At 41.3% G+C, this 26,069-nt stretch overlaps 2 protein-coding genes across 9 annotated transcripts in view; both read left to right on the top strand.

Annotated features, from left to right (window-relative positions):
* The window catches only part of LOC136829720 (uncharacterized), a 188,682-nt gene extending 163,116 nt beyond the window's left edge, over positions 1-25,566 (top strand). For 5 of the 8 annotated variants that reach the window (XR_010850458.1, XR_010850461.1, XR_010850457.1 and 2 more), the window contains 2 exons: positions 18,844-18,909; positions 23,013-23,297. Coding sequence is in view for 3 of the 8 variants with exons in the window: in XM_067088520.1 (XP_066944621.1) it covers positions 18,844-18,909; positions 24,809-25,231 (489 nt within the window). In the remaining 5 variants the exon portion in view is untranslated. Of the gene's footprint in view, positions 1-18,843; positions 18,910-23,012; positions 23,298-24,808 lie in introns of those variants that run through there. The other 3 variants (XM_067088520.1, XM_067088523.1, XM_067088521.1) reach the window with 2 other exon arrangements.
* Positions 18,924-23,004, top strand: LOC136829719 (zinc finger protein 160-like). The gene has a single exon (XM_067088519.1). It carries the CDS (start codon positions 19,538-19,540, stop codon positions 21,338-21,340), a length of 1,803 nt encoding a protein of 600 aa, XP_066944620.1. The 5' UTR covers positions 18,924-19,537; the 3' UTR covers positions 21,341-23,004.
* Positions 25,567-26,069: the final 503 nt, after the last annotated feature.

The raw sequence follows: 26,069 nt of genomic DNA, 5'->3' as shown, positions 1-26,069 counted from the left end.
CAATCAAAACAGCTCATGCTCAAAGTGCCAGGTTTGGTCTTCTGAACTGTGGGTGAAGTTTGCCAGGAAGAAGAAGAGAGAGAAGATTTCCCTGGGGTCATCACAGTGCAATACTCCACCGTAGACACCAAAGGTTCTCTTTGGTGTCTTTCTACCTCCTGCTAAACCTCTACCTGCTGTTACCACTTTCAAGGGAGTGGTTTCTCCTTTGCCGACTCCTACTGTTTTTTCGGTAGAGAGCTGAGTGAGGGAGACGACCATCCCGATTCCTTTGCAGGAGTCTCCTCGGCAGGAGGAGGAGTTGTCCTCTGGTGGACATTCGTTCTTGCAGCCATAGGATCTCACCCTTTGTAAAGAGGTAAATACAATGCTCGGGAAAGGCATTTTTAGTTGTCTGTTCCTGGCAGAGAGGTCCAGGGCTTGGGACTGGGACTGGGATTGTCCTCATTCCCATCCCAGTCCATCCACAGAGGCGTATGTTTCTGGGTTGGTCCTTGGACCAGACAGGACGGATGCCCTTAGTGCATGAGAGATCATCAGGGAGCTCTGGTGAGTGTTCCTCTTCTGCGCCCCAGGACTTGGAAACATCCGAGTTGCAGAGGCACTTTATGGAGCTCATTAAGATGATACGTCATTGTAATGATCTCGCTGAATAGACCATGGCTTTTCCTGCATACTGTTCTTTGCCATCAAATCACTCTGGAAACCCTATAAGGAACGCAGGGCTTTGAACAGCCTGCCATTATCAAGGCTTGTTGATGTAGTTATGGACCAGGTGAATTCTGTGGTTTCTTGGCAAGAGAATTCACTCTGGTGCAGCTGTTCATGCAAGACACTTCCTCCACCTCTAGCTTACCAGAGGAAATATGTTCCCTCAGAGAACCCATTGCCAACCAAGCAGGTTGACCAGGGCCTAACTTGTCTGTCCTGGTCTGTCACTAGAGCGTCTCTGTGCTAAGGGAGTCTCCCTCTCGCAGGTGGAGGCAGTGGCACTGGAATTGAATGCCATGGCAGTGTTCTAGACAGTCTCGTAGACTGATCTTTTGGCATCCTCTTAGTATGTTTGTACACCCAAGGAGGATGCACGCACTGTTTAAGAGCCTGGTGCAGTTTGTAGGTAGGGGTATTACGTACCTCACCCACCAGACAGTAAACCTGCAGGGAACCCTAGTACTCAAGAGGCAAGACATTGTGCTGTCTCAACTCTGTAGGTTTACTGGTTCTAAGGCAGCTTTGGTGCTCAGGAATGGACCAGTATTGAGATCCTCCTCCCTCTTTGCTAGAGGTAAGGTGGAGACTGCAGTGGATGGGCCTCGAGTCAACAACAATGACAAGCTTGTTTACCAGACAGTGTTAAAGGCCTCCGGGTCTTCATGTGGCACTGCCACCTGACCCTTGGTTTAGGCTGGCCCTTTCTCTTCGGATCAGGAAAAGTCCCAGACTTCCTCAGTTCCCCTTGTAGAGGTACCCAGTCTTCTTCTGCCCCAATAGTGAAAGGCATGCAATCACACCCCTTTCAGCCCTCCCTTTGGTCTAGGAAGGGGAGCCAAGGGAGAGAAGAAGGGAGGAGGACGCTAGGGGCGGCACTCCTCCCTGCTTGCTGCCAATGGTATGGGGGTGCCTGTCGAGCCATTGGACAACTTGGCAGAGACATGGAACGGGGACCGTAGGTAGTGGATGTCTTTCGGGGAGGATATTTACTACCCTTCGAGAGTCTGCCACCCCCCACTCTCGAACAGGTCCAGTTCCAAACAAATTCCCGGTTTGCACAAGTATATAGCTCTTTGGGAGGAGGTGAATGCAGTGCTCCAGGAAGGTGCTGTGGAGGTCATGAAAGACTAGTCTCCACAGTTTTACAGCCATCTGTTTCTGGTGGAGAGGGCAACAAGTAGTTGAAGACCAGCCATCAACCCCTCTCAGTTGAACTTGTTTGTTTGCCAGACTGGGTTCAAGATGGAGATGGTTTGCACAGTTCTCGATTCCATCGGAGGCTGATATTGTGCTTTCAGTGAATTTGAAGGATGCATATTTCCAAAGACTTATCCAACAGTTTTCTTGGAAGTACTGTTCCAGTTAAAGACTGCTTTGGGCTCTCAGCTGCTCCCCTATCCGATGGGGAGCGACATCTCTCTCATCTTTCAAAGGACTAAAAGGATGGGTATTTTTCAATTACATTTTGAATCATCTCGGAAACACCCAAGAGGAAGTTAAATGAAGTACTGATGGCTATTTTAATAAGGTATGTCCTTAGAAAGGTCATCAAATTTAGGACAAATGACCAGCCCTGGTTTGATGATACTGCACATGTAGATGAGCCTACCATGACAAACAGGCCAAATTCAAAGCATGGAGACAAAATCCTTCAAATGAAAATTACACCATTTTTGTTGAGTCTCTCCGTGTTGTGAATAGAACTTACCATACAGCCGAGAGAAATTATAATTCCTTTAAGAGGAAACTTGAAGGAATTACTCAGGCTCATCTGTGGTGGACCAAATTGGCATCGTGTGTCTTTGGGTCAGGCTCATCTTCCATTCCACCACTACTAACAGATGATGGTAGATTGGTTACTGGCCCTAGGGAAAAGGCTGAACTGCTTCATTGAGCTTTTGAAGCTAAGCAATCAGCTGAGGATGTCCCTCTCCCTGATACTTGTATCCTGAACCTGTTCTCACAAAATTTACGTATTGCTCTAGGGATGTTAAGAAAATTCTGGATAATCTTGATAGCTGGGGTGAAGAAGATCTTGATGGTTTCTTCCCTTTGTTGTTTAAAAAAGTTTCTAGTGTATTGTCTCTCAAGGTAAGTAGATTCTATAGATTTTTATGTTGACATAGTATCTTTATGGATGAGCACAAGCTTAGTACCTGTTCTAAAGAGTGGCATATCTGCAGACTGCAGTAACTAGAGGCTGATCTCTATTCTCCCTGCGCTCTCCAAAGTTGGTGAAAAGCTTATTTTTAAGCCACTATATGAGTATGTGGAATCTAAAGGATTGTTAGCTGATAATCATTATGCATAAAGGAAGAAGTTAGGTACCTGCGATGCTCTTTTAGACCTGGATAAGGGTTTTGAGTGCAGGGTAATTCAAATAGATTTTAGTCCTGCTTCCGATTTAATAAATCACAATGCACTTATTTAAAAACTTCAGAATCTTAGAGCGGGTGGATATGTTTTAGGATTACTTCAAGATTTCCTTACAGGTAGGCAGCAGTGAGTTGTGGTGGATGGGGTCTTTAGTGAACCAAAACCTATTGTGTCTGGAGTTCCACAGGGCAATGTTCTTGGTATATACGTGTGATATGCTGGTTGGCCTGGAAAACAAGATTGTTCAGTATGCCAATGATGCAACACTTCTGGGTGTAGTAAAGTCTCCACTTATGAGAAATGAAGCTGCTCTCAACCTTAATTGGGACATGGACTGGATCAGGGAATAGTGTAGTTAGTGGGGTATAGAGCTGGACTCCAGTAAAATGAAAACACTATTGATTAGCAGATCTCGTACATATTTCCCATTCCATCCTCCCCTTCAGGTGGATGGAACTTTGCTGAATGAGTCTAAAGCTTTAATTATTCTAGGTGTGACTTTTGAGAAACATCTAATGAAAGTTTCAGCAAATGCCGCACGAAAGTGAGGTATTGTTTGTAAGGCTGTAGGGGCTTTCTCTTTATAGTACACAATTGGAGCAGTATGATGGGAACAGTTTTGGAGGTTATTAAATTAAACTGATTTTCCTTAACCTAATTTATTTCCTTAATATTACAGTGGCCAGAAGACCTTCAAGCAGAACCTTATCCTAATTTTATTTACTCTCAATACTTAACCTAACTTATTTCCTACTTACTCTTATACCTAACTTAGCCTAACTTAATACTAACATGACCCCCAAAAGAACCTTTTAAACCTTGCTGACAATAAATCAGGAAACATAGTGTTATATTTTTCACTCCATAGTTTTTCACTGTCAACATCAACTTCTTCAGTAACCTTCTTCATTCACCTCAAACTTCTCAGTCTTACTCTTTTTCTGTCTCCCTCTTCGGGGTGATTTCTTCTTTTTCTTTAAAAACTATACTATACAGTACTTGGGGCTTCTAATGGAGGCAAGAGCCCACCAATTTTTTATCTGTAGGCTCCAGCAGTTCAGGTGAAGGGGAGCTCCTCCTATTTTTGTTTTCACTCGCTCCAGCGAATGTATTCTTTGTTTCGTACCAAAGCTCTTCAAACAGGAAGACAGCAAGAAAAAAAGTAACAATAATGATTAATTAAACAGTCATACACCAACAACACAATCATAAACACCATATACACACACACAAACTTAATAAGGAAACAAACAAAATAAAACAAAAATAAAAACATCACAACAAACAAAACGGAACAATTAATTCATACAAACGTCTTTCATCATACAAACCCAAACTTAACCTACCACACTCCCCCTTACTAAAATAAAGGAAATCTTGTTTCCTTTTCAAAATCCCTTTCTTACCACCCATTCATATTCCGGAACTGGACCTTGACTTCGGGTCCATGGCCTGTCATGCACCACCTCTTCTTCACTCACTTCCACTCCAACCACACTAGACTCACCTAGCTTTGGTTTTGGACTACTTACACCAAGCTCATTCAAACTCTGGAGACTTCTGTTGGCTCCAACCTCACTCACACCTGACATGGCTGCTATCATCTCTTCCATACTCTCATTTATTTCTTCCACAGTCCGCCTCAAGCTATCCAAAACTCCTCCAGCTACACTCTCCAGCACTGCTATCTCTCTCTCTCACTCACACCCACTCCTACACTCACTCTTTCAACACTTTCACTCAAAGGAATCTCACAAGCACTATACGTACTGTCTTCCTCACAACTTGGCGTTGTTTCCAATTCACCCAACTCTTGCATATCCTCGTCCACATTCCTTGTACTCACCAAGTTCAGTCCTTCCACATCCCACTCAAATCCTTCAAAATCAATTACACCCTCATTTTCACTACCCCCAAATAACACTGCAAGGGTATTTTCACTTTCCGTACCCACTGGCTTCTCAGAACCCTCAAAATCAAACAACCCATCTCGAGTACTGTTATAAGACTGAAACACTTGGTAGCAAACACATGTTTTTATTCAACAAAATTGGCTCTCAGATCTATAACGCAAACAGACAAATATCTAGCGTTAGTCATACTGAAATACAACATAAACAACTTATGACAAACATAACAGAACAAAATAAACACGGCGAAATTTACATATCAACAGAGGAACTGCAAGAGGGGAACTACACTGCCTGTGGTTCGACTGTAACTAAGCACAGTGATACCAAGCATGAAAACAGTTCGCTAGTGTCAGGCAGTGTACAATAATTACCACATTCTCCTCCTAGAAAAATTCAGCATTAACAAAATGTATACCATGTCAAAATATCAGATTAGTCCCATCCGTAACGATCGGGGCTTTGTAAAGTCGACCTCCTTAACTCAGTGGGCTCAGTGAATGAATTAGAGTCATGATTAGTATGAGGCTGTACATCTTGCGTTGTGGGTGAACCGGAGTCTCTATATTTCCTGGTGCCTCATCCGGTGCGCAAGAGTCGTCGGACTCTCAGGACTTGGAGCTAAATCACGGATAGACACAGTTGACTCCCGCCCGTCTGGATATTTGACACTTGCGTACATTGGGTTCACATCAACAAGTTCTACCTGATCAGTTAATGGTTCGTGTTTGCTAGACCCCTAACATGCGCGCCAATAACACTTGCCCAGGGTCAAAAGCCATGTTGGTAATCCATTTCAGAAACTAGAACGTCGTTGGAACCTGAAGAAACGCTCATGTGGAGTCTCATTGGTTGCAGTGCATAAGAGTGATCTTATTGAATGCAAAACCTGGGAAATTCCATCTCCCAGTGTTGGTTCTTCAAACCATGAGATTCAAGTGTTAAACAAACAGCCTTCCAAATAATCCACTCTCAACCTGACCATTACCTATTGGGTGATAAGGTGTTGTTTTACTTGTTGCAACTCCTTCTGAGAAAGGTACATCTTCAGTTCTTGAGAAATGAAAGAAGAACCTTGATCTGAATGGATGAAATTTGGCATTCCACAAAGACTGAAGATAGACTCAAGACATTTGATTACTGTTTTTGAATTTATATTTGAACAAGGAAATGCAAAAGGAAAAGCGGCAGAGTATTCATCAACAACTGTAAGTATGTACTTATTGTTTGTGGTGGAAGGCAAAGGTCCATTTGAAATCAATACTGAGGCGTTCCATCGGCTGTGGATTTAATGAGGACCCCTTGTGCTGAACGATGGAATCGTGGTTTTGCTGTGCACAGACTTTACAAGAAGCACACACCTTTTCACATCATCTGTTGAGAAAGGGAGGTTTTTAGATCGCACAAAATGCAAAAAGCCGAGTTACCCCAGGGTGACAAAAGATTCTCATGAATGTCTGTAAGCTTCAACATTGGGAAAACAGAACAGCAGTATGCAAAGACAAGGTATCTGCACAACATTCTGTTTCCGGGACAATATTGTATCGTATAACTGAATGATGCCAGCTCAAGCCTCCACTCTTGTATCTTGTTATTCTTTATCTTGGTTCTTTTTCTGTTATCTAACATGAACATCACAGAGCGCTGATCAGTAATCAGAGTAAAATGTCTTCTGGCTAAGAAATGACTCCACTTGCAAACCGCTTCAATAATAGCTGTAGCCTCCTTTTCTACAGCAGGATAATGCAACTCACTTCCTGAAGCGTTCTTGACATGAAGGCTACTGGCCTGCCAACCTGGTTCAATACTGCTGAGATAGCGACCTCTGAAGCATCACACTCCACACAACAAAGGAAGGCTCTCATCCACAGACCTTAGAGAAGCACCCGTAAGCTTTTTTCAAAGTGTTAAAGGCAGCTAGTGCTGATTCACTCAGTGGAAAAGTTTTTGTGTTTATCAGGGTTGATTTTACTCGGAGAAGCCAGAATCCATTTAGCATAATATGCAAACAACCCTTGAACTCTTCATTCAAAGACCTATATTTGTGGGAGGTGGTAATTCCTGGAGAGGACGTAATCTGTCAGGTCAGGCCTTATGACATTATTACCAACACAATGTTTCAAGAACATTGATTGTAGGCACAGACATAACTGATTTAGATTCATTGAGGGTAAGCTTCTGTTTCTGAATAACCTCCAAAAATTTCTTAATATTGCTATCATGTTCCTCCTTTCTTTGATCCAGCTACAGTAATATTATCTAGATATGGGAAAGTGTCTTTAAGACCCTCATCTTCAACTAACTTATCCATAGCTCTCTGAAATACTTTTCTCCATTAGTGACACAGTGATACCAAGCATGAAAACAGTTACGCTAGTGTCGCCAGTGTACAATAATTACCACAAGTACTCTCTGCAAACAACTCAGTAACTGTACCCTTACTCTCTTTCTACACCCCTTTTAGGCTTTCTCTTATGTTCCACCAATAGTAGCTGTTTATCTCCCCAGTTTACATCTTCCTCTATTTCTTTTCTTTCCTCTTCCCTTTCCTCCCTTAATAACTTCCTAATGGGATGATCTATTATGTATTCAGGTGGTTCTCTCCATCTCCTCAGCTGATTATAATGCGCTCATATTACCCTTACATTACCTTCTTCATTCCTGTCTTGGAGCACATAACTCAATCCATTAGACCACACTGTTTTCACGACATACGGACCTTCATACTTCTCACGCATCTTACTTGCTGTCAATCTTCCCTTCTCAACAACTTCCTTCAACACCCTATCACCCACTCTGACACTCCCAAACCTTTCATTTGCCTGCCTCCACACATTCTGCTCGTCTTCATTCAGATCCATCCTTGCTCTCACATGCCTCTCATAATTCATTACATACTCACTCGGAGGTATGCCAGTGTTTTTATGTACTGACCCATTATACATTGCTACCACTTCCTAACAACAAATCCCATTCATTCTCTCTATCAGTCAACATTCGTAACATTTCACTCAGAGTCCTTATGGTTCGTTCCGCCAACCCATTTGCACTCGGCATATACGGAGTTGTTACTACATGCTCACCCCATTCTTTCAGCATTTGCTCAAACGGTCTACCAACAAACTCCCATTATCACTCCCAACATCCTTGCCGGCTTCTCTCTCACACACAGGCAACAAGACCATACTGACCACTCTTTTGCAACATTCTCACTAGTTTTATTCTTCACAGCTGCACAACTTACAAAACTTACTCTTATGATCTACCATAACAACCACCCTGTTTCCTCTCGCAGTTACCGGCAATGCCACACAATCAGTCGCCACTAACTCAAACGGTTCTTTCATACTCAACTTCAAAACAGGTGGGCAAGCATACACTCTCTGATACTTTCCTTTCTGACATTCTTCACATGTGACTGCCACATCTGTACAAATCTTCTTCAAATACGGGGAAAACATCCACTCTTTCATACACTCGATCAGCTTAAACTTCCCCATATGTCCATATTTCTCATGGACTAAAATGCACATCCCCACTGCTCCACTCATCGAGAACACTGGAACATACGTCAACTCTCCCATCTTCTCTCTCGAAAAATACACCACTCCTTCACACAGCACGAATCTCTCAGCATACCGCATCCATTTACTCAACAACAAAGGCCATCTTCTTCAGGTACTCCCTCTCTAATACATCTCCTCAACTCACTCACCACAAAACACTTCTGCTGCATCTCCTCAATGTCCTCCGCAGTCAACAATTCATTCTCACTCTTGTCCAACTCCACTACATCCTCCTCCTCACTCAGACTCCTATCAGTCATGCCCACAAACCTGGCCATATTCACTGCCTCACTTTGAATCTTCCCTATTACAACCTCGTCTTTCAACAGAACTACTGTCCCAACATCCACTACCAACCCATTCTTCCTCAAGAAATCTATCCCAAACAAGAAACAACATGGCATCTGCTTATCTCCCAGTACTACAAAACAAGCTTCCACCTCAAACTCTCCCAACCTTACCTTCAACCTCACTTCCTCCCATCCAACTGATCTTCCTGCTATACCTCTTATTGACACATTCACCGCTCTCCTTTTAACATTCCAATCCACTCTCTCAACATCTCTAATCACTCGTGCGTTCACCAACGATATTTGTGCTCCAGTGTCAACCAAACCACAATACTGTCCTCCAGTGACATCTACTCCCACAATCATTGCATTTGCTCTCCAGTGTACACACACACACCTGTCTCTTCCACTAACCAAACATCCTGCATTTACTTCCTTACTGTCCTCTTCCACTTCCAACAACTCCGACGTTCTCTCTTCAACATTTCCCTCCTTCTCATACTTCCTTTCATAGCTCTTTTTCTCCACAACCCAGGTATAGTGCACCCCACTCAAACACTGCAGATGCAACTCACGTTCACTCTCTTTCACTCCCTCATGTCGATACACTATAGGTTTCTCACCACCAATGTACAGACACAATCACCTTATACTTCTTACTCACTGCTACCAAAACCTCCTGAAATGGGGACACATCATAGCCCTGAGACTCTTTCGATACCGTTCCACATTTGACACTCCCAAACATCCAGGTCTCTTGCAAACTTCTTCGATCACCTCTGCCCTCAGTTCATTCACACTTCTAGGTACCCGCACCTTCAAACCTTCATCTACCAAATCATTCAATCCATACCACAAACTTTCAAACATGGAGTCACCACCCCCCTTACTCTCACGTGCTACTACCAATCCTCTTGGCAGATATTCAGGTCTTATATCTTTTATCTTCTCTTCTTTCCCTTCCCCAGACAGTCTAGACATCATGTCTGCAACAATATTTCTTTTACCTGGGATGTACTCAACTACAAAATCAAAATCAGTCAAATCCTCTACCGTTCGTGCAATCCTAGCATCCACTCATTTTATTCTCTGGAGGTACACTAGAGGCTGATGGTCCGTACGTACCACAAACCTTACACCATACAGAAACGGTCGTAACGCTTTCACACAAAACCACAGGGCAGCCAACTCTCTCTCAATAGTCGAATACTTTCGCTCTGCCAAACTAAATGCCTTACTTACATATGCTATCACTCTATCCCTTTCAACTCCATTCACCACTTGCTTCTGCATCAGACATCCACCCATTGACACTCCACTCGCATCCATATACACTTCTAGCTTACTGGCATCTGCACTATAGTCAGGGTAAGCCAACTCCACATCCTTCACCATTTCCTCTTTCAATTTCTCGAATGCTTCCACCATCCTTTCATCCCACTTCACAACCGTACTCTTCCTACAGCCTGTCCATTCTGACAACGGCTTTGCAATTCCCAAACAATCTTCCACAAACTTCCTTCCAAACTCAATCAATCCCAGAAATCCCGCAACTCTCGCACAGTCCTGGGTCGAGGGAAATTTCTCACTTTTTCTACAAACTTTTCTGCTTTTCCCACTCCAGACTCACTCACCTTATGACCCAAAAACTCCACCTCTTCCATGAACCACTCACACTTACTCACTTTCACTTTCACCCCCACTTCTTCTAACTTCTTCAACACTGCTCACACCAACCTCTTGTGCTCTTCTACTGTCTTACTTATCACCAAAATGCCATCAAGAAACACCAACACATTCTAGCTGGGAAAACCACTCAGCACGACATTCATTGCTCTCTGGAAGGCAGCTGGGGCATTTGCCAATCCAAAACTGAGGTTGCAGAACTGATACTGTTTTTTCGTAGTCGAGAAGGCAGTTATCGGTCTACAATCCTCCGCCACTGGCATCTGATAATACCCCCTTACCAGATCCATCTTGCTAAACAGTTTCATTCCATGCATACTGTACACATAGTCAGACACCACACACATAGGAAATCTTTCCTTCACTGTCACCTCATTTACTCTCCGATAATCAATACACATTCGTAGACTCCCATCAGGCTTTCTTACCGGCACAATTGGACTATTCCAAGCACTCTTACTGAGTTCAATCACTCCTATCTTTTCCAACTCTTCACACTGCTCTTCAATCTCTCGCATCACCGGAGCCGGGAAATGTCGGGGTCTCTGATAAATTGGTGTTTCACCTGTCAGCAGAATACAGAACTCTGGCAATCTAGCTGTCCCAAAGTCCTCATCCCCTTGACTCAACACACCCTTTCTCTCCCATAACAACTCGTACACCTGCTCTTTCTCTTCCTCACTCAACTTTTCATTCAACCTTACCTTTTCCCTAAGCTTTTCCTTACTCCACTCTTCTGTCCTTTCCCCTTCGGCCATCACATCATACCCCTTAACGTGCTTACTATCACTCAAATCGACTACACTTCTCAAACTTCCCAATCTATCACCAAGATGTATGCCTCTCCACCTTTTCTTTTTCACATTCCCACACACCTGTACACACACCTTTGGGTCCTTTACATCCATAATCCCATCAAACACACGTGCGACCCGCCTTATCTCATAACACGCAGAGCTACCGTCCAACATAAACATTTCTCCTAAACTCTCTGTGCCAATTCCAACATTAGTCCTCCACCCTACTTTCACACTCCACACATTTCCCGAATCCCTTGGCAATTGTACATCCTCCATCGCATACACCTCCACTCCAGAAACCATCTTCAAACTTATTTACTTGTCCATCCTCCTCCACATACAACTTCACACTGGTTTCATTCCCCATTCGTATTTCTATCATTTCTTGTTCTGGGTACACCTTTACCCTGTTTTTCTTCAAACATGCATACCCCAGCAACATATCATATTTCTCACTCACTGTCCACAACGTAAAAATCCTCCTCCTCCAGCCTTATTCCTGCAACCGCAACTGACTCAAAAAACCTCGCACACACCCTTACTTCCAATCCTCCAATCCCTGTCACATATCCAGCACATTCCTGCTTCTGTGTTATGCTTTCTTTTATTTTCTCATATGCCTCTCTGAAAACCACATTTCCACTACAACCAGTATCAATCAATGCTTTCATTACCACTCCACCACATTGTACCCTAACACACAAACAACGATCTACTTGTTCCCCAAAACAGACATTCCAACTCACGAACCCTTCTCTTACATGCAATACATCTATCCCTTCCGTACCAGAGGGCTCACCAGGGTAAACCCCCTTCACACTTAGTTTCCCTGAGGTTGGGATTTGGTACGGCAGACTTCTTTCACATGACCCTCCATTCCACATCCTTCACACTTACTCCGAGGGTTCTTACATGTTCTGGCAAAATGCCCACTCATTCCACAGTTTCCACAGCGACTTCCATTTACTCCTACTCTCCTACTCTCCTACTCTGGCAGTCTCTCACTCGATGCCCTATCTTTCCATAGCCGAAACACTTCCAACTCTTTCGCTTGTGGGCAATCCCTCATTACATGCCCTCTCTTTCCACAGCCAAAACACTCACCATTGGCCCATCTGCAATCTGCTTTCACATGACCAGTCCTTACACACCTGTAACACCCCTCACTACTACTCATTCCCATTCGACTTCCCTTCACATTTCCATTTGCACTACTCACACTTCCACTCCTAAACCTCTCTCGGCTTCTGCTCAAGCTCCTTTTCCCATTACTTCTCACATTCATTTGCACATTCTTTCTTCCTCTCTCTATCCGGTCTTTCCTACATTCCTCCAACAAGGCTCGCATCACACTTAACTCCTCACTCACCAAAGCGTCTCTACATGTCCTTCCATTCACTACCTCAGACCCAGGATACATTTCCTGTGCTTCATCGTCATCTACTCTCATGTCTTCTAGGATCTCTAAAACATCCTCCCAATCTAAGCGTTTCCCTGACCACCACTTCCGATCTTTTTCCTTCTCATTTAAAATTACCCTAATCTTCTCAGGGATAGTGGCCAAGAACTTCCGCATGAGGTGTTTGTTTTCCTCAATTCCCTCCTCTCCATACTTTCTTTTGGCCAATGTTTCCAATCTATGAGCATACAAGCCCATTTCCTCTCCAGTCTTCATCTTGGCCTCCTCGAACCTGTCATCCTTCTTGTACACAACACTTCCTTTCATTCTCTTCACCTGTTTAATCACTCTAGCTTTCACGGACTCATACCCTGGTTCACCCTCACACATACTCCTATAACACATCTTCAGCCGCCCATCCAAGAAGTCTCCCAGCCGCTTTATCCACACATTTTCATTCTCTCCATACTTTTGCCTACAATACTTATACTCATCAAAAAACTCTTACACATCTCTTCCCTTCCCGATGTTAAACTTTTCTATGTGGGGAACCTCCCTCAGGAACATTGTTTTGGCCTCTTTCTCTTCCACCTCACTCAAACCTTCACTACTACTACTGCTACTAGCACTTTCATTCTTCTTCAATTCCTCTTTCCTCACACCTCTCCCTTTTCATGTTCTCTTCTTGTTTCCTGTTATGTTCTTACCTCTCTCTTCCTCATCACTTTCACTCACCTCACTCATACTGTCCTCTACCATGGCAAGTATTCCTTACTCTTACTTGACAACTCCTTTCCTTTCTTAGGAATTTCTCCTTTGCACCTTTTACCTCATCGTTCTCACTTCCCTTCCCAATGTCAGGCCCAATCTTAGCCATTTCAGCCATCTTCTTCTCCATTGCCTCCAGTCTTGTGACCAATTTACTTTCCCTTACCTGGGCTTTCTCATCTATCGCCTCCATTCCTGTAACCAATCTACTTTCCTTTGCCTGGGCTTCCTCTAACTTATCCTGCAGGCTGATCATCATGCATGTCAGCCTATCCAACCTCTGCATCCAATCCTGCTCCCCTTCACCTGACCCAACACCTTCCAAACCTGCTCCCTCTGCCATCTCCAATTATGCACCCCACTCTTACTTTACTATCAAAGAGCCCCACGTTGGGCGCCAAATTATTATGTAGGGGCTTTTTATAGTACACAATTGGGGCAGTATGATGGGAACAAATTTAGAGGTTACAAAATAAAACCCTCTGCTTTCCTTAACCTACTTTATTTCCTTAAAATTACAATGACCAAAAAACTTGATGTGATCACTATAGTTCAACAAACCTTATTCTACTCAGTCTTAATCCTATAGGTTCCCTGCCCTTCTATCAAAAGAACCTTAACCTAAAGAACTGCAACTTAAGCTATTTCAGTCTTAATATTACCCTGAACCTAATTCTTAACCTAAATCTACAACGTTCCACACCAACTATGGTCTCTATCATGTCTTCTTCCGATTGGGAGTGAACTTGCTCAACATCAGTCAGTTGTGGATTTTGTCGCACTTTCCTTGCGGCAAATTTGTCGAGATCAGCCCCTTTAAGGTTATAGAGTCATGTATGGAGGAACAGGAAGAAGAGCAGCCTGACCAAATATTTGTTTCTTTCCTGCAGTCTGGCAGCTTCACGCTCTCCATGTTCCTTATCACTTCTCTGTCTTATCCTTTCTGCTATTTCAAAAAACTCTACCACAGTAAGTGTCCTCTGTCTTCAATTTTTTTTTTTTATTTTCTCTCCTGTATGCTACCACCACAAGGTAGGCAGCTGCTTACACCTTGGGTTGAAGGGGGGCAAGCCACACTACTCTGACGCATTCAGTAAACTGCAAGTAGAAAACAGAAAAAACAGACTTACCTGGTGCACTCCTTCCTGACATACAATACAAAACAAAAAAAAGTAAAAACAACGACTAATTAAACAATCATAAACCAACAACACATTCATAAACACTATATACACACACCCAAACTTCATAAGGAAACAAAAAAAAATCAAACAAAAATAACATCACAACAAACAAAACGGAACAGTTAATTGATACAAACGTCTTTTATCATACAAACCCAAATTTAACCTACCACAATTTCCATTAGGTCATTGTTGAAGGACTCGCATGCAAAATGGAATCCTGATGTATTATCTACCTTGAAGGTAACATTTGAGCCATGACATTTGAAAAAACTTGCAGAAAGTTATTGGCCACCGAATGGTGTTGTAATTCTTTTTGTAATGAATTTTTCAAAAACTTAGCTCCTTAGGGGAAATATAAATAGCTTTTATGTTTGCAATTTAAGTTTTTTTGTTTTTAAATACCTTCCATCATACATATCAATATTGGCTTTGCTGGGTTTTGCCCCTGAAGGGGGCATCCTCCCCACATTCATGATGAGTGGACAGAAGTAGACTGAGCCAGTGGATACAGGTGTTTGTACGAGCACACGTTTCCCTGATGGGGTTGGGGGGTGTAGATGGAGCTGTAGAAACAGGGGTACATAGAAAACCGAGTGTTCTCACTTTTTTATTTCAATCTGTCGAACTTTCTGCTATATCTGCATTGTTATAGTAAAAGCTAATATTTCAGGCAGTCCCTCAGAAATAGTTTTTGGCGGTCAAAATCCCTTTTGGTTTAACAGGGCCGCTTGTCTTCACTTTAACCCTCCATGTTAAACGATAAATGGAGAGAGAAAGGTTTTTCAGCACATTGTATATGTGCCCCCCTACCAATCCTGGTTACAGAAGTAGACTGACCGCGCCAATCGCTGTTTACTTATCGTTTCCCTGATTGGGGTTTGAAGTAGATGGCCAATAGAAAACCGATTGGAATTACGCTGGTGCGGAAGTAAAAGTTATCAGGCAGTCCCCGATTTTTGGTTATCGTCATGCCGATAACTGGATTTTCACGAATGGAACCCCGCCAAGTAACCCCGGGGATTGGCCTGTACTTTATAGTGGAGAGATAAGTATTTAAAAAATAAATCTTAAGTATTTATATTTTTCGCTTTGTTTTGCTGAGGCTGATTCAGCTGTCAGTTTTTCTCAACCTTCAGGTGATATCTTAGGCTCTCGGCCACAATGCTGTACTTAATAGTGTCTCTGTACACATTAAAAGTATTGCAACTAGAATCTTGCAGATTAAAAGTCAGATATTCTTATCATAAGAAGTTTCAAATATTCCTGGTCCTATTTCACATACATTTCTCGTCAATTTCCCTTTGCTCTGTGCTGAAGCATAGGGTTCCAGTGTAATTAAACTAGAAGATTTCCTAGCTGTTTCCAAACAAAGGTTGTCAGAGGAGGTTGCAGTGGTCGTCATCTGTGCTGAAACAGTATCATCAGAGGGCCCAGGGGTATTCGAATCTGTATTTTTATTAGTCATAAAGATCAAATTAAAAAAAAGGAGAAATTAAACCTGAAAACTTAAAAAGATATTATCAGCCTTTCATGGAGTTCATTCTCCCACCAATGGCACAAGTGAGAGCTGACTCCCAAATGTCTGCCCCCTACCCTACCCCACAGGGGATGGCAACAGCACAATTATGGTGGCCCTAGTGTAAGCCAAATCCATTTGTTGGGACTGAGAATATTACAAGAATACATACAATCATCCCCACCCTAATCTTATTATATGGGCAAACTGGATAGAATGCTGAGAGTCTTATCCCAGAACCAGACCCCCTGGAATCCATGGCCCAGCCCTGCAGAATAGTTCCGCCCTTGAGCTATCAGTCTATAATATCTCTCAGGTCCAAATATTATTGGATGGTGTATAATATCTCTCAGGTCCAAATATTATTGGATGGTGTATGATCCTACCACAGTCCCCAATATTTAGCTTCGGATATAAACCCAGTCCCAGCCATGATATCTTTTCCTATTTATCAGATCCAATAACTTTTACCAAAGGTGGAAAGTTCCACAGTACTTATTCAAATTTTTGTATTAATATAAAGGACTCTTGGACTCGAACCCCTGGAACAAATTCCAGGGGTTCAAGAGCCCATCACCGCGTCAAGGTGGTCCTAAGTCGAGGGGGTACCAGGGAAAATGAACTGTCTAATGTAGTTGGTGTAGTCAACAGGGTATCTCTCCAATCAGAGCTTCTGTTCAGCAGGTAGCAGACTTTCTCGCCCTTCTTTGTTGTGAGAAGCTTAATGGCCGATAGAGCTGCCCTTGGCCAAGTCTTCCGGTGGAAGGAAATAAATCTCTTGTTCCATGAGGGATCTTTTGTACTCTGAGAAGTTCCGAACAGTCTTGCTAACCTGAGGAACTCAGGGCCCTGAGTGGGTTGCGGTTCTCATCTTAAGGAGCGTAGCTTGCACACAGTACATGTTTGAATAGTCTTGCCAACCTGAGGAACTCAGGGCCCCAACTGGTTTGTGATTCTCATCTTAAGGAGCCTAGCTTGTACACTGTACTTGTTGTTGAGAGGGTCATCAGACAGAGTTCTGACTCAGTTTTTTCTTTGCTTATCTTAGCTCCGGTGAAGAGAGTAGGTGAGCTTCATGGCTTTCGATGCTAGGCACTTGATGGGAAGGGGATCTGTAACGCTTGAGTTGGTCCTGGAATTCGTTATGCTCGAGTTGGTCCCGAAATTTGTAACTGAGTCTCAGAATATGTAGGCCCCTGATGCTGGATTTGAGTCCTTTTTCATCCCTTCCTGAAGGACCTTGTAGGCATGGTTGGAATGAAATGCTATTTTGTTCAGTTAGAGTGCTGAAGTACTACTTCAAAAGAACTCGTTCGTACCAACTTGGCCAAGGAAGAAGTGTCCAAGAACACATCCTCTTTCAAGCTTCTTGAGATAGCAACAGGCATGCTCTTTGTCTGACGAGGTAAACAGGAGTTCATTCTGGGGAGAGATCACAAAGTTAGGGGCATTGCCCTGTCCCTTGCATTCTGGAAGAACCTCTCAGTTTAGCAGGTAATACAGGCAAGTATGTGGTCACACCAGACCACATTTCCCTCTTATTATCTTCAGGACTTGCCCATAAGTCTCTGGACATGCTTTTTCTTGGATCTTGTTGTGACTGCCCAACAAGTTGTGTGGTCCATCGAGCTTCCTTAGGGACACATGCATCTTGAAAGGCGTTCAGTTAGCAGGAGAGAAGGGGTTTGAGTGACTGGTCTCCTCCCTTCTTTCTTTTACTTGTCTCTCTCTTAGGCAGAGAGACAGGCAGCGATCCATCATGTGCTGGACAGACAGGTTTGCAGGTGACTACATGATGAGGGCATCCTGTTCTTCATCCTATGTAGAAGGTTTGGATGCATTCCCCTCCCCCTTCTCTAGACAAGGGGAGAGAGGGGTAGACAATATAACAAACCCGTTGGTCTTATTAGCAAGTTTTATTGTCGCGGTAACTCTTGGGTTCTTCCAAACCATTTTTCAAAGTAATGACGCAGTTCATTACTTTAAGCCCAGAAGTCTTAGCAGTTGCAACATCCCAAATGTCCAACAAGCTTGAGGTGCGGGATTCCTTCCTCAGCTCTTCCAGACCAGGAAGGTATTCCTGGGTGGGTAGAACCAACCGGTTGGTTCAGGGATTTACCCACTCCACCCTCCAGTGGGTAAGTCTCCTATTTAAAGACTGAAGGTTTGTATTTGTGCAGGAACAAATTGCAAGCTTTTAAAGTAATTTGTATTTTTCCTCGTAAAAACCTGAAGGTCTACATTTACGGCCCACCTCAGCCACCCCTCCTCCTGATACCTGGGTCAAAGGGCAAAGTGGAGTGCAGACCAACGAGTGGGCGGGGCTTCCTCCCTACTGTCAGTAGTTAATGATCTTGTCTGAAAGTTAGATGGTCATTCCAGCTTGATTCCACAAGCTAAATCCTATGTAAAAGCCTTCAGGTTTGTATGTTAGGAAAAATACAAATTACTTTAAAAATTTGCACTGTTATTGTTTTGTGAAGGATAGTTTTTTTTTTTTAGTGCAATACTGAGTTGAATAGTATCAGTATTTGGTTATAGTTAAGCATGCTTTGAAACTTTTATTTATTAATTTTAATTCTTTTTTTATTGCTGCATTATTGTCAAATTGTACATTGCATCATCTTGTTTCAGACTTGTTCTCCACAAATAAACATCATCAACTTTTCATCAAGACTTTGGAAGTGGATGAGTGCCAGTGTAAGTGACCATAACCTGCTAAAATAATAGACTAAATTAATTTACTATTACCTGATAACTTCCATTAAGAAAAGATGAAATCAGTTTTGAATATTATATTTATGGTGTAGCAATGAAATGTAGGTATACTCATAGAAAACAGTGTTATTGTACTTATTGTAAGATCGTGTTCTCAGTTTTGTGTATGATATGTTCCATTTACCACACTTAATGTAAGAGCAGTATTTTCTGTCATTGCATGTTATTATGTACTCATTTAAAAAAAAATCAAACCTTTGGTTTGCTGCAGAATAATTTTGGTTGCTGGAAGGACTATACTCGGGAAATTTCTTGTTGCTTGGGATTCAGTGGTGCAGCATACTTCAAGTTAATGTATTTTAAACTGGTAAGCACTGACGTCAATAATACTTGCAGGAAAGCCTCTCAGCAGTTCATTTTGATTGAAATGAAAAAAGAATTCTGGTAATGGCAAGTGTGAGAACATGGAACCTTTTGAAAATTGATGCTGAAGCTCTGCAAATGAAGTAGCACACTATGGTTCCGGGGTTATGAAGTAGATTTAATTTTAGGAATAAATGTATTAAGAGAAAGGTAAATCTAATAACATTGAAGGACTAGTAAGGATAAAATGAATTCAGATCTTTCCTTAGAATATTTTTTGGAAAGCAAATATGAAGACCTTTTATCACTCCCACTAGCCAGTCATGAAGATGGGGATTTGGTTAGCTCTAGTGCCATCATTGATGATAGCTCTTTGTCGTTAGATCAAGTCATGGAAGTAAAAACAGAGCCAGAGGTATGCTACAGATGTGATGGTGATGATATGTATTCCTGTAAAAATGAATCCTCCGTGCATGGTGAAGGCTTACTGGAGTGCCAAAAGGAAATGAAGAAAGGGAAAAACAAGAGGCCTATTAAATGTGAGAAATTATTTTCTGATAATAATTATATGACACTTCATAGGAAGTTTTGCACTAGAGAGAGGCGACTTACATGCAATGAATGCGGTGAAGCATTTGCAAGGAAAGATTGTCTCACAGTTCACATGAGGATTCACACTGGAGAGAAGCCGTTCACATGTAAGGAATGTGGAAAAGGATTTTCTGTTCATAGTTCTCTGAAAGGTCACATGAGGATTCACACTGGAGAAAAACCATTCACATGCAAGCAGTGTGGAAAACTATTTTCTTTTCATACTTATTTGAAAGTTCACATGAGGATTCACACTGGAGAGAAGCCATTTTCATGCAAGGAATGTGGGAGATCATTTTCTGTTCAAAGTTCCTTGAAAGGTCACATGAGGATTCACACTGGAGAAAAGCCATTCACATGCACAGAATGTGGGAAAATGTTTTCTCTCAGTAAGTCTTTGAAAGGACACATGAGGATTCACACTGGAGAGAAGCCGTTTACGTGCAGGGAATGTGGGAAGGCATTTTCTTTCCATGGCTCTTTGAAAGGTCACATGAGGGTTCACGCTGAAGAGATGCCGCTCACATGCCAGGATTGTGGGAAAGTATTTTCTACAAAATTGATTCTTGTAAGTCATGTGAAGACACACACTGGAGAGATGCCATTCTCATGTGAGGACTGTGGAAGAGGATTTTCTTTGAAAAGTATTCTCAGACGTCACATGAGGGGTCACACTGGAGAGAAGCCATTTGCATGCCAAGAGTGTGGAAAAGCGTTTTCTTTCCATAGCTCTTTCAAATATCATATGAGGCTTCACAGTGGAGAAAAGCCATTCATTTGTGAGGATTGTGGGAAAGCATTTTCTTCAAAGAGTAACCTCAGACGTCATGTGAGGGGTCACACTGGAGAGAAGCCTTTCTTGTACAAGGAATGTGGGAAAGCATTTTCTCTCCATAGGTCTTTTAAAGATCATATGAGTATTCATATTGGAGAGAAGCCATTCATTTGCAAGGACTTTGGGAAAGCCTTTTCTTTAAAAAGCATTCTCAGACACCATATGAGGATTCATATTGAAGAGAAACTATTCCCTTGCCAAGATTGTGGGAAAGTATTTTCTGAAAGAGATCTTGCAAGACATGTGAGAATTCATACTGCAGAGATGCCCTTCACATGCATGAAATGTGGGAAAGAATTTTCTTCGAAAAGGTATCTAGAACAGCATTTGAGGATTCACACTGAAGAGAAGCCATTCACATGTGTAGAATGTGGGAAAGCATTTTCATGGAAAACTAGTCGGAGACATCATATGACGGGTCACACTGGAGAGAAGCCATTCATATGTCAGGATTCTGGGAAAGCATTTTCTCAAAAATTTCTTCTTGCATATCATGTGAGGACTCATACAAGAGAAAAGCCATTCCCATGTACAAAATGTGGAAAAGGATTTTCTTCAAAAAGTTATCTTAGAAGCCATACCAGTATTCACACTGGAAAGAAGCCATTCACATGTGAGGAATAGGGGAAGCATTTTCTTCAAAAGTATTCTCAGACATCATATGAGGGATTCATATACAGTAGAACCCCAGACCTCACCGCTAATCCTTTCCAGAATGAGCGTCGAGATGCGATTCAGTCATGATCCGAATTGATTTTTTCCATAAGAAATAACTGAAAACAGATTAATCTGTTCTTGACCACCAGTTATTACCCTAACCTTGCCTTTTTATACATAACATTACACATAAATTACAATTAAATAAGTTCAGAGCTAAATAACATACCATATTAGATGCACTTTTTTATTTTTAAATGTATACTGTATCCAAACACTGCTGTGCTTATACCCAATGCGACTGTATTACCGATGGGAGACTGGGCGCCATAGGCTAAGCTAGGCTAGGTTCTGTACTGCACTGGGTAGGCACAAAAATTGTTGCTAATAATAAAACATTGAAAAACAAGCCTAATTATTACAAGTAAATTAATGAAATATTGAAAACAAGCCATATTATGTCTCATCACAAGCTTAGGAAAAGTTGTTTAGATACATCAGCAGTTTGCCTTTCAGCCATATGCCATGAGTGGTAAATTTCATATACAGCAAACCCCTCGTATTCGCGGTCTGACTATTCGCTGATTCACGTATTCGCGGATTTCTCTGTGGAATGTATAGTCCCATTATTCTTGGAAAATTCGCCCGTTCATGGTATTTTTTACTGAGAAATATTTACAGTAATAATTACTGTATTTTCATACAATTTTCATGACTAAATGCACTTTTTGTGATAAAACTATTGAAATACTCAGGTATAAGCATTTTTGAGGGTTTTTTTTTTTTTTTTTTTTGTGTAAACTATCAAAATAGGTAGTTCTAAGTGTTTTTAGAGGGGTTCTAAGTATTCGTGGATTTTAGCTGTTCGCGGAGGGTGTGGTATGCATCTCCCTGTGAATACGGGGAGTTTACTGTAGAGTCGACTGGAATACTGTACTGTATGTATATTACTCTCACAATAAGGACCACAATCCTTTATTTTAAATCCTCGCGGCCAGATGTGTTTTGGTTTTGGAATTGTTTGGATATCGGAACAGTGGGATCAGGAGCATAATCAAACATCACTACTGCATTAAAAACATTTTTCCCTTTTTTCATGTTTTTTCATAATAGTTATTTATTCATTATAGTTATTATTATTTATATTAATATATTGTTAAATGAATGTGAGATAATTAAGCTCATCAACAATAAAATAGTGGGACAACTAAGACCATATGTACAATAACACATTTTTTCAGCAAAAACATTTTGTAAAATGCAAAAATATACATGATCAAAATAATTGTAATTCAATTTGTAAATTTTAAAGATAAGTAAGACTACAGTAAACCCCCCATATTTGCGGGGGGATGTGTACCGCACCCCCCTGCGAATACTGAAAATCCGTGAATACTTAAAATCCCTCTTAAAAACACTTAAGTTAGCCATACACCTGCAGATTTGATCGCTCAGTTTCAGCAGATTTGATCGCTACGGACCAAATCTCCTAAATATCTGCCTGTGTATGGGGCGATAAAGATAAAACCTCGCACATCAAATTGCTCATTTTGATCTTCCATCATGTTGGAAGTTTTACCCCTGTACAGATTTTATCGCTGAGTCTATGGATAAATGCGAGAGTTCTTTCCTTCCACAGGTTGAATAGTCAGTGTGTGGCTGACAGCAGGAGAGATAGGTTGTGCCCTGAGCGGTGTCACCATGGTTTGTGTATCTGACGCTCGTTTTATGAATACAGATTTAATAACAGAATTCATTGAAATCTATAAAACACATACGTGCTTATGGCAAGTAAAATCCCAAGTATTCAAATCGTGACAAACGAGATTCAGCCTACAAAAGTCTTTTAACTTTTTGTCAAACAGTAAACCCTGACTGTGATGTATCTTTTGTAAAGAAGAAAATAGCAAACTTGAGGAATGCTTTTAGAAAAGAACATGCAAAAGTTAGAAAATCTACGAAATCAGGTGCTGGTGCTAATGAGATATATGTGCCAAAACTTTGGTATTACAAATTACTGGCGTTTACTGGTGATCATGAAGAGCCACGTGAATCATTCTGTAGCATTGACAGTGCGGACCACGATGAACAACCGACACCGGAAGATAATCAATGTGACCAACCGGATGTTGAAGTTGAGGTAAGTGAAATGTTATAATAACTGAAACGTTTTATTTAATACATACATGTACAAATGAATGTAGGTCATTGTAAACATTACTGTAAATTTGTCAGAACTCAAATATTGTATTACAGAAATCTAAGAAATGTACGCCTCAAGTTTAAACTAAAGTTAAACAGTAAAATAAATAGTAAGCAAAGTGATCAGCATTAATAGTACCATTTCAGGCCATATCGTTCTGCCAAGGCACAGCTCCAGTAGTATTGAAGTAGGTAACATACTTGTCTCTATTCTGTTTGCGCCAGCTTGCCTGTATTATTTAGGTTGGCTTGAAGAGGGGGTGAGTTGTTGTTCTTCGTTTCTCCAAGAACCTGGGATCAATTGCCGACTCTCAATATCTTCTCGATCAACTATAGTAGGTTGGTGAATAACCACCTTTAATTTTTTTATAATACATTATGTAAAATACAACAAGCTAGCACAACAACGTCTATTTTGTTTGGACTCATATTGATTGTTGTGTGAAGATTTAAAACGGTTTGCTAAAATGCCAAACGCATTTTCTACGACCCGTCTTGCTCTGGAAACTCTATAATTGAATATTCGTTTCTCTATAGTTAGATCTCTAAGAGCAAATGGTTTCAATAGATTCTCGTGTAAAGCAAACGCATCGTCTCCGAGGAAGACAAAATTCAAACCTTCTTTGTTCATGTCTGCTGATGGCAGATTGAGTTCATGCCGATGGAGTTTTTTACAGAAAGTTGTAGTTTGGAAAACTCCACCATCTGACATTCTTCCATTTCTTCCGACATCCACCATCATGAACTCGTAATTTGCATTTACAATAGCCATTAAGATGACGCTTTTGAACCCTTTGTAGTTATGATAGTAGGATCCACTTCCTGCAGGGAAATAATCCCTCACGTTTCCCGTCGATTGCTCCTCCACAGTTTGGGAAATTCAGTAGCCTTCAAAATCAGCAGCAACCGCCAGCCACTCATTTTCAGTCGAAGAAGAAACTGAGAAAAAAAAAAAAGAAATAGAAATATTTGCATTAACATCTACGTGCGTGACTTAATTCCAACCTAACATCTCAAATAATACGTTTTGGCCCGAAAACAATATTGCTTACAAAAAGCGTATTATATTTATAATATAAAGCAGTCAGCAAAATAAGAAAAATCTGAATATTTATTGGATACATATATTATTCGGTTCTATTCAAGTGCAAGATAACAGATGCTTTCATATAAATCGATACCTTACGTTATACATATATCTTGAAAATTAATCAATTTTTTATTTCTCTACAGAATGGCCAAGTGGCGCAGCCGAGTTGCAGTACGAATTCATCCATACCTATGAAGCCTCCATCATGCAAAGGGCTAAAATGTAAGGTGTGCCAAGTAGATAACCTTGTAGAAGAGGCTATGTCTGTTCTTAAGAAACCAGACGACTCATGTGATTCATTTGGTCGTTACATTGCTACAGAGCTAAGAGAACTGAATGAGAACCAACGTGTTCTTGCGAAACAGAAGATATCAGACATAATATGTCAGGCACAGTTGAATAAGCTTGTTGATGGACAGCATCATACAGTATATAAACCTGACTATTACAACAGTGGATATTACACAAACAGTACGCCTGACTACCAACCATCACCGTACCAACCATCACCGTCACCATCACCCTCCGACTGTAGTGATAGCGATGTTTCCTATACTAACATGTAATGTGTCACAAAAACTCTATGAGACATGGATACAAGAATAACATTACATCCATTTGTTTTTGAACTGGATAAAGGATAAATTGTAAATTAGGTTATTTCTTTCTATTTTCTTAAATGGTATACATGCCATTTAAAAAGCCGTTGATATTATATTTGTTTTTGTACTGGATAAAGGAATAATTGTTAATTAGGTGATTTCTTTCTATTTTCTTAAATGTTATACATGCCATTAGGTATAGGTAGAGCCATTAATATTATTATTATTTGTGAGATGACAACATGTCATGAGAGGTTTACCAATTTTTGTATGCATTCATAAATACACAGAAAAATACATTGTTTTAATATAATTTGGAACATACCTTCATATACTGGTCTCGTAGGGCATGCCATAAAGCTCTGCAGGTTTCAGGTATGATGTTTCCCAGAGACTGTGCAGAAATAGCAGTTGAAAATTTAAGATCCTCCAAAGACCTCCCAGTTGCCAGGAATCTCAAGGTTGCTATTAATCTTTGTTCGGAACTGATTGCCTTTCTGAGCATCGTATCCTGCTTTTGTATGAAGGGGGCAATAGTGGCATGTATTTCTTGGAATACCTCATCTGACATTCGCAAATAATTTCTAAAATCATCTGGGTTATTTTCTTTCAATTCTTTTAGAAGTGTCATATGAGAAAATTCATCTCTTCTTTGAAGCCATTTCTTTGTCCAACACGATCGTTTCCGCTTTCTGGACTTCATAGCACTACATATCACCAAGGTTGCTAATGCTTTTTTCTCATCGTCCATGACTTTTCTGGTTGGTTTGCCCACGTACGCCTGCCACGACTGCTGAACACA

This window comes from Macrobrachium rosenbergii, chromosome 45 (genome assembly GCF_040412425.1).
Source record: "Macrobrachium rosenbergii isolate ZJJX-2024 chromosome 45, ASM4041242v1, whole genome shotgun sequence".
NCBI lineage: Eukaryota > Metazoa > Arthropoda > Malacostraca > Decapoda > Palaemonidae > Macrobrachium > Macrobrachium rosenbergii.
Note: the sequence above shows the minus strand (reverse complement) of the source record. Positions and strands in the feature narration are given on the sequence as shown.

Bases quoted from the DNA above. Each gene is read 5' to 3' on its own strand.
- LOC136829719 (XM_067088519.1), top strand. From the start codon at position 19,538: ATGAATTCAGATCTTTCCTTAGAATATTTTTTGGAAAGCAAATATGAA.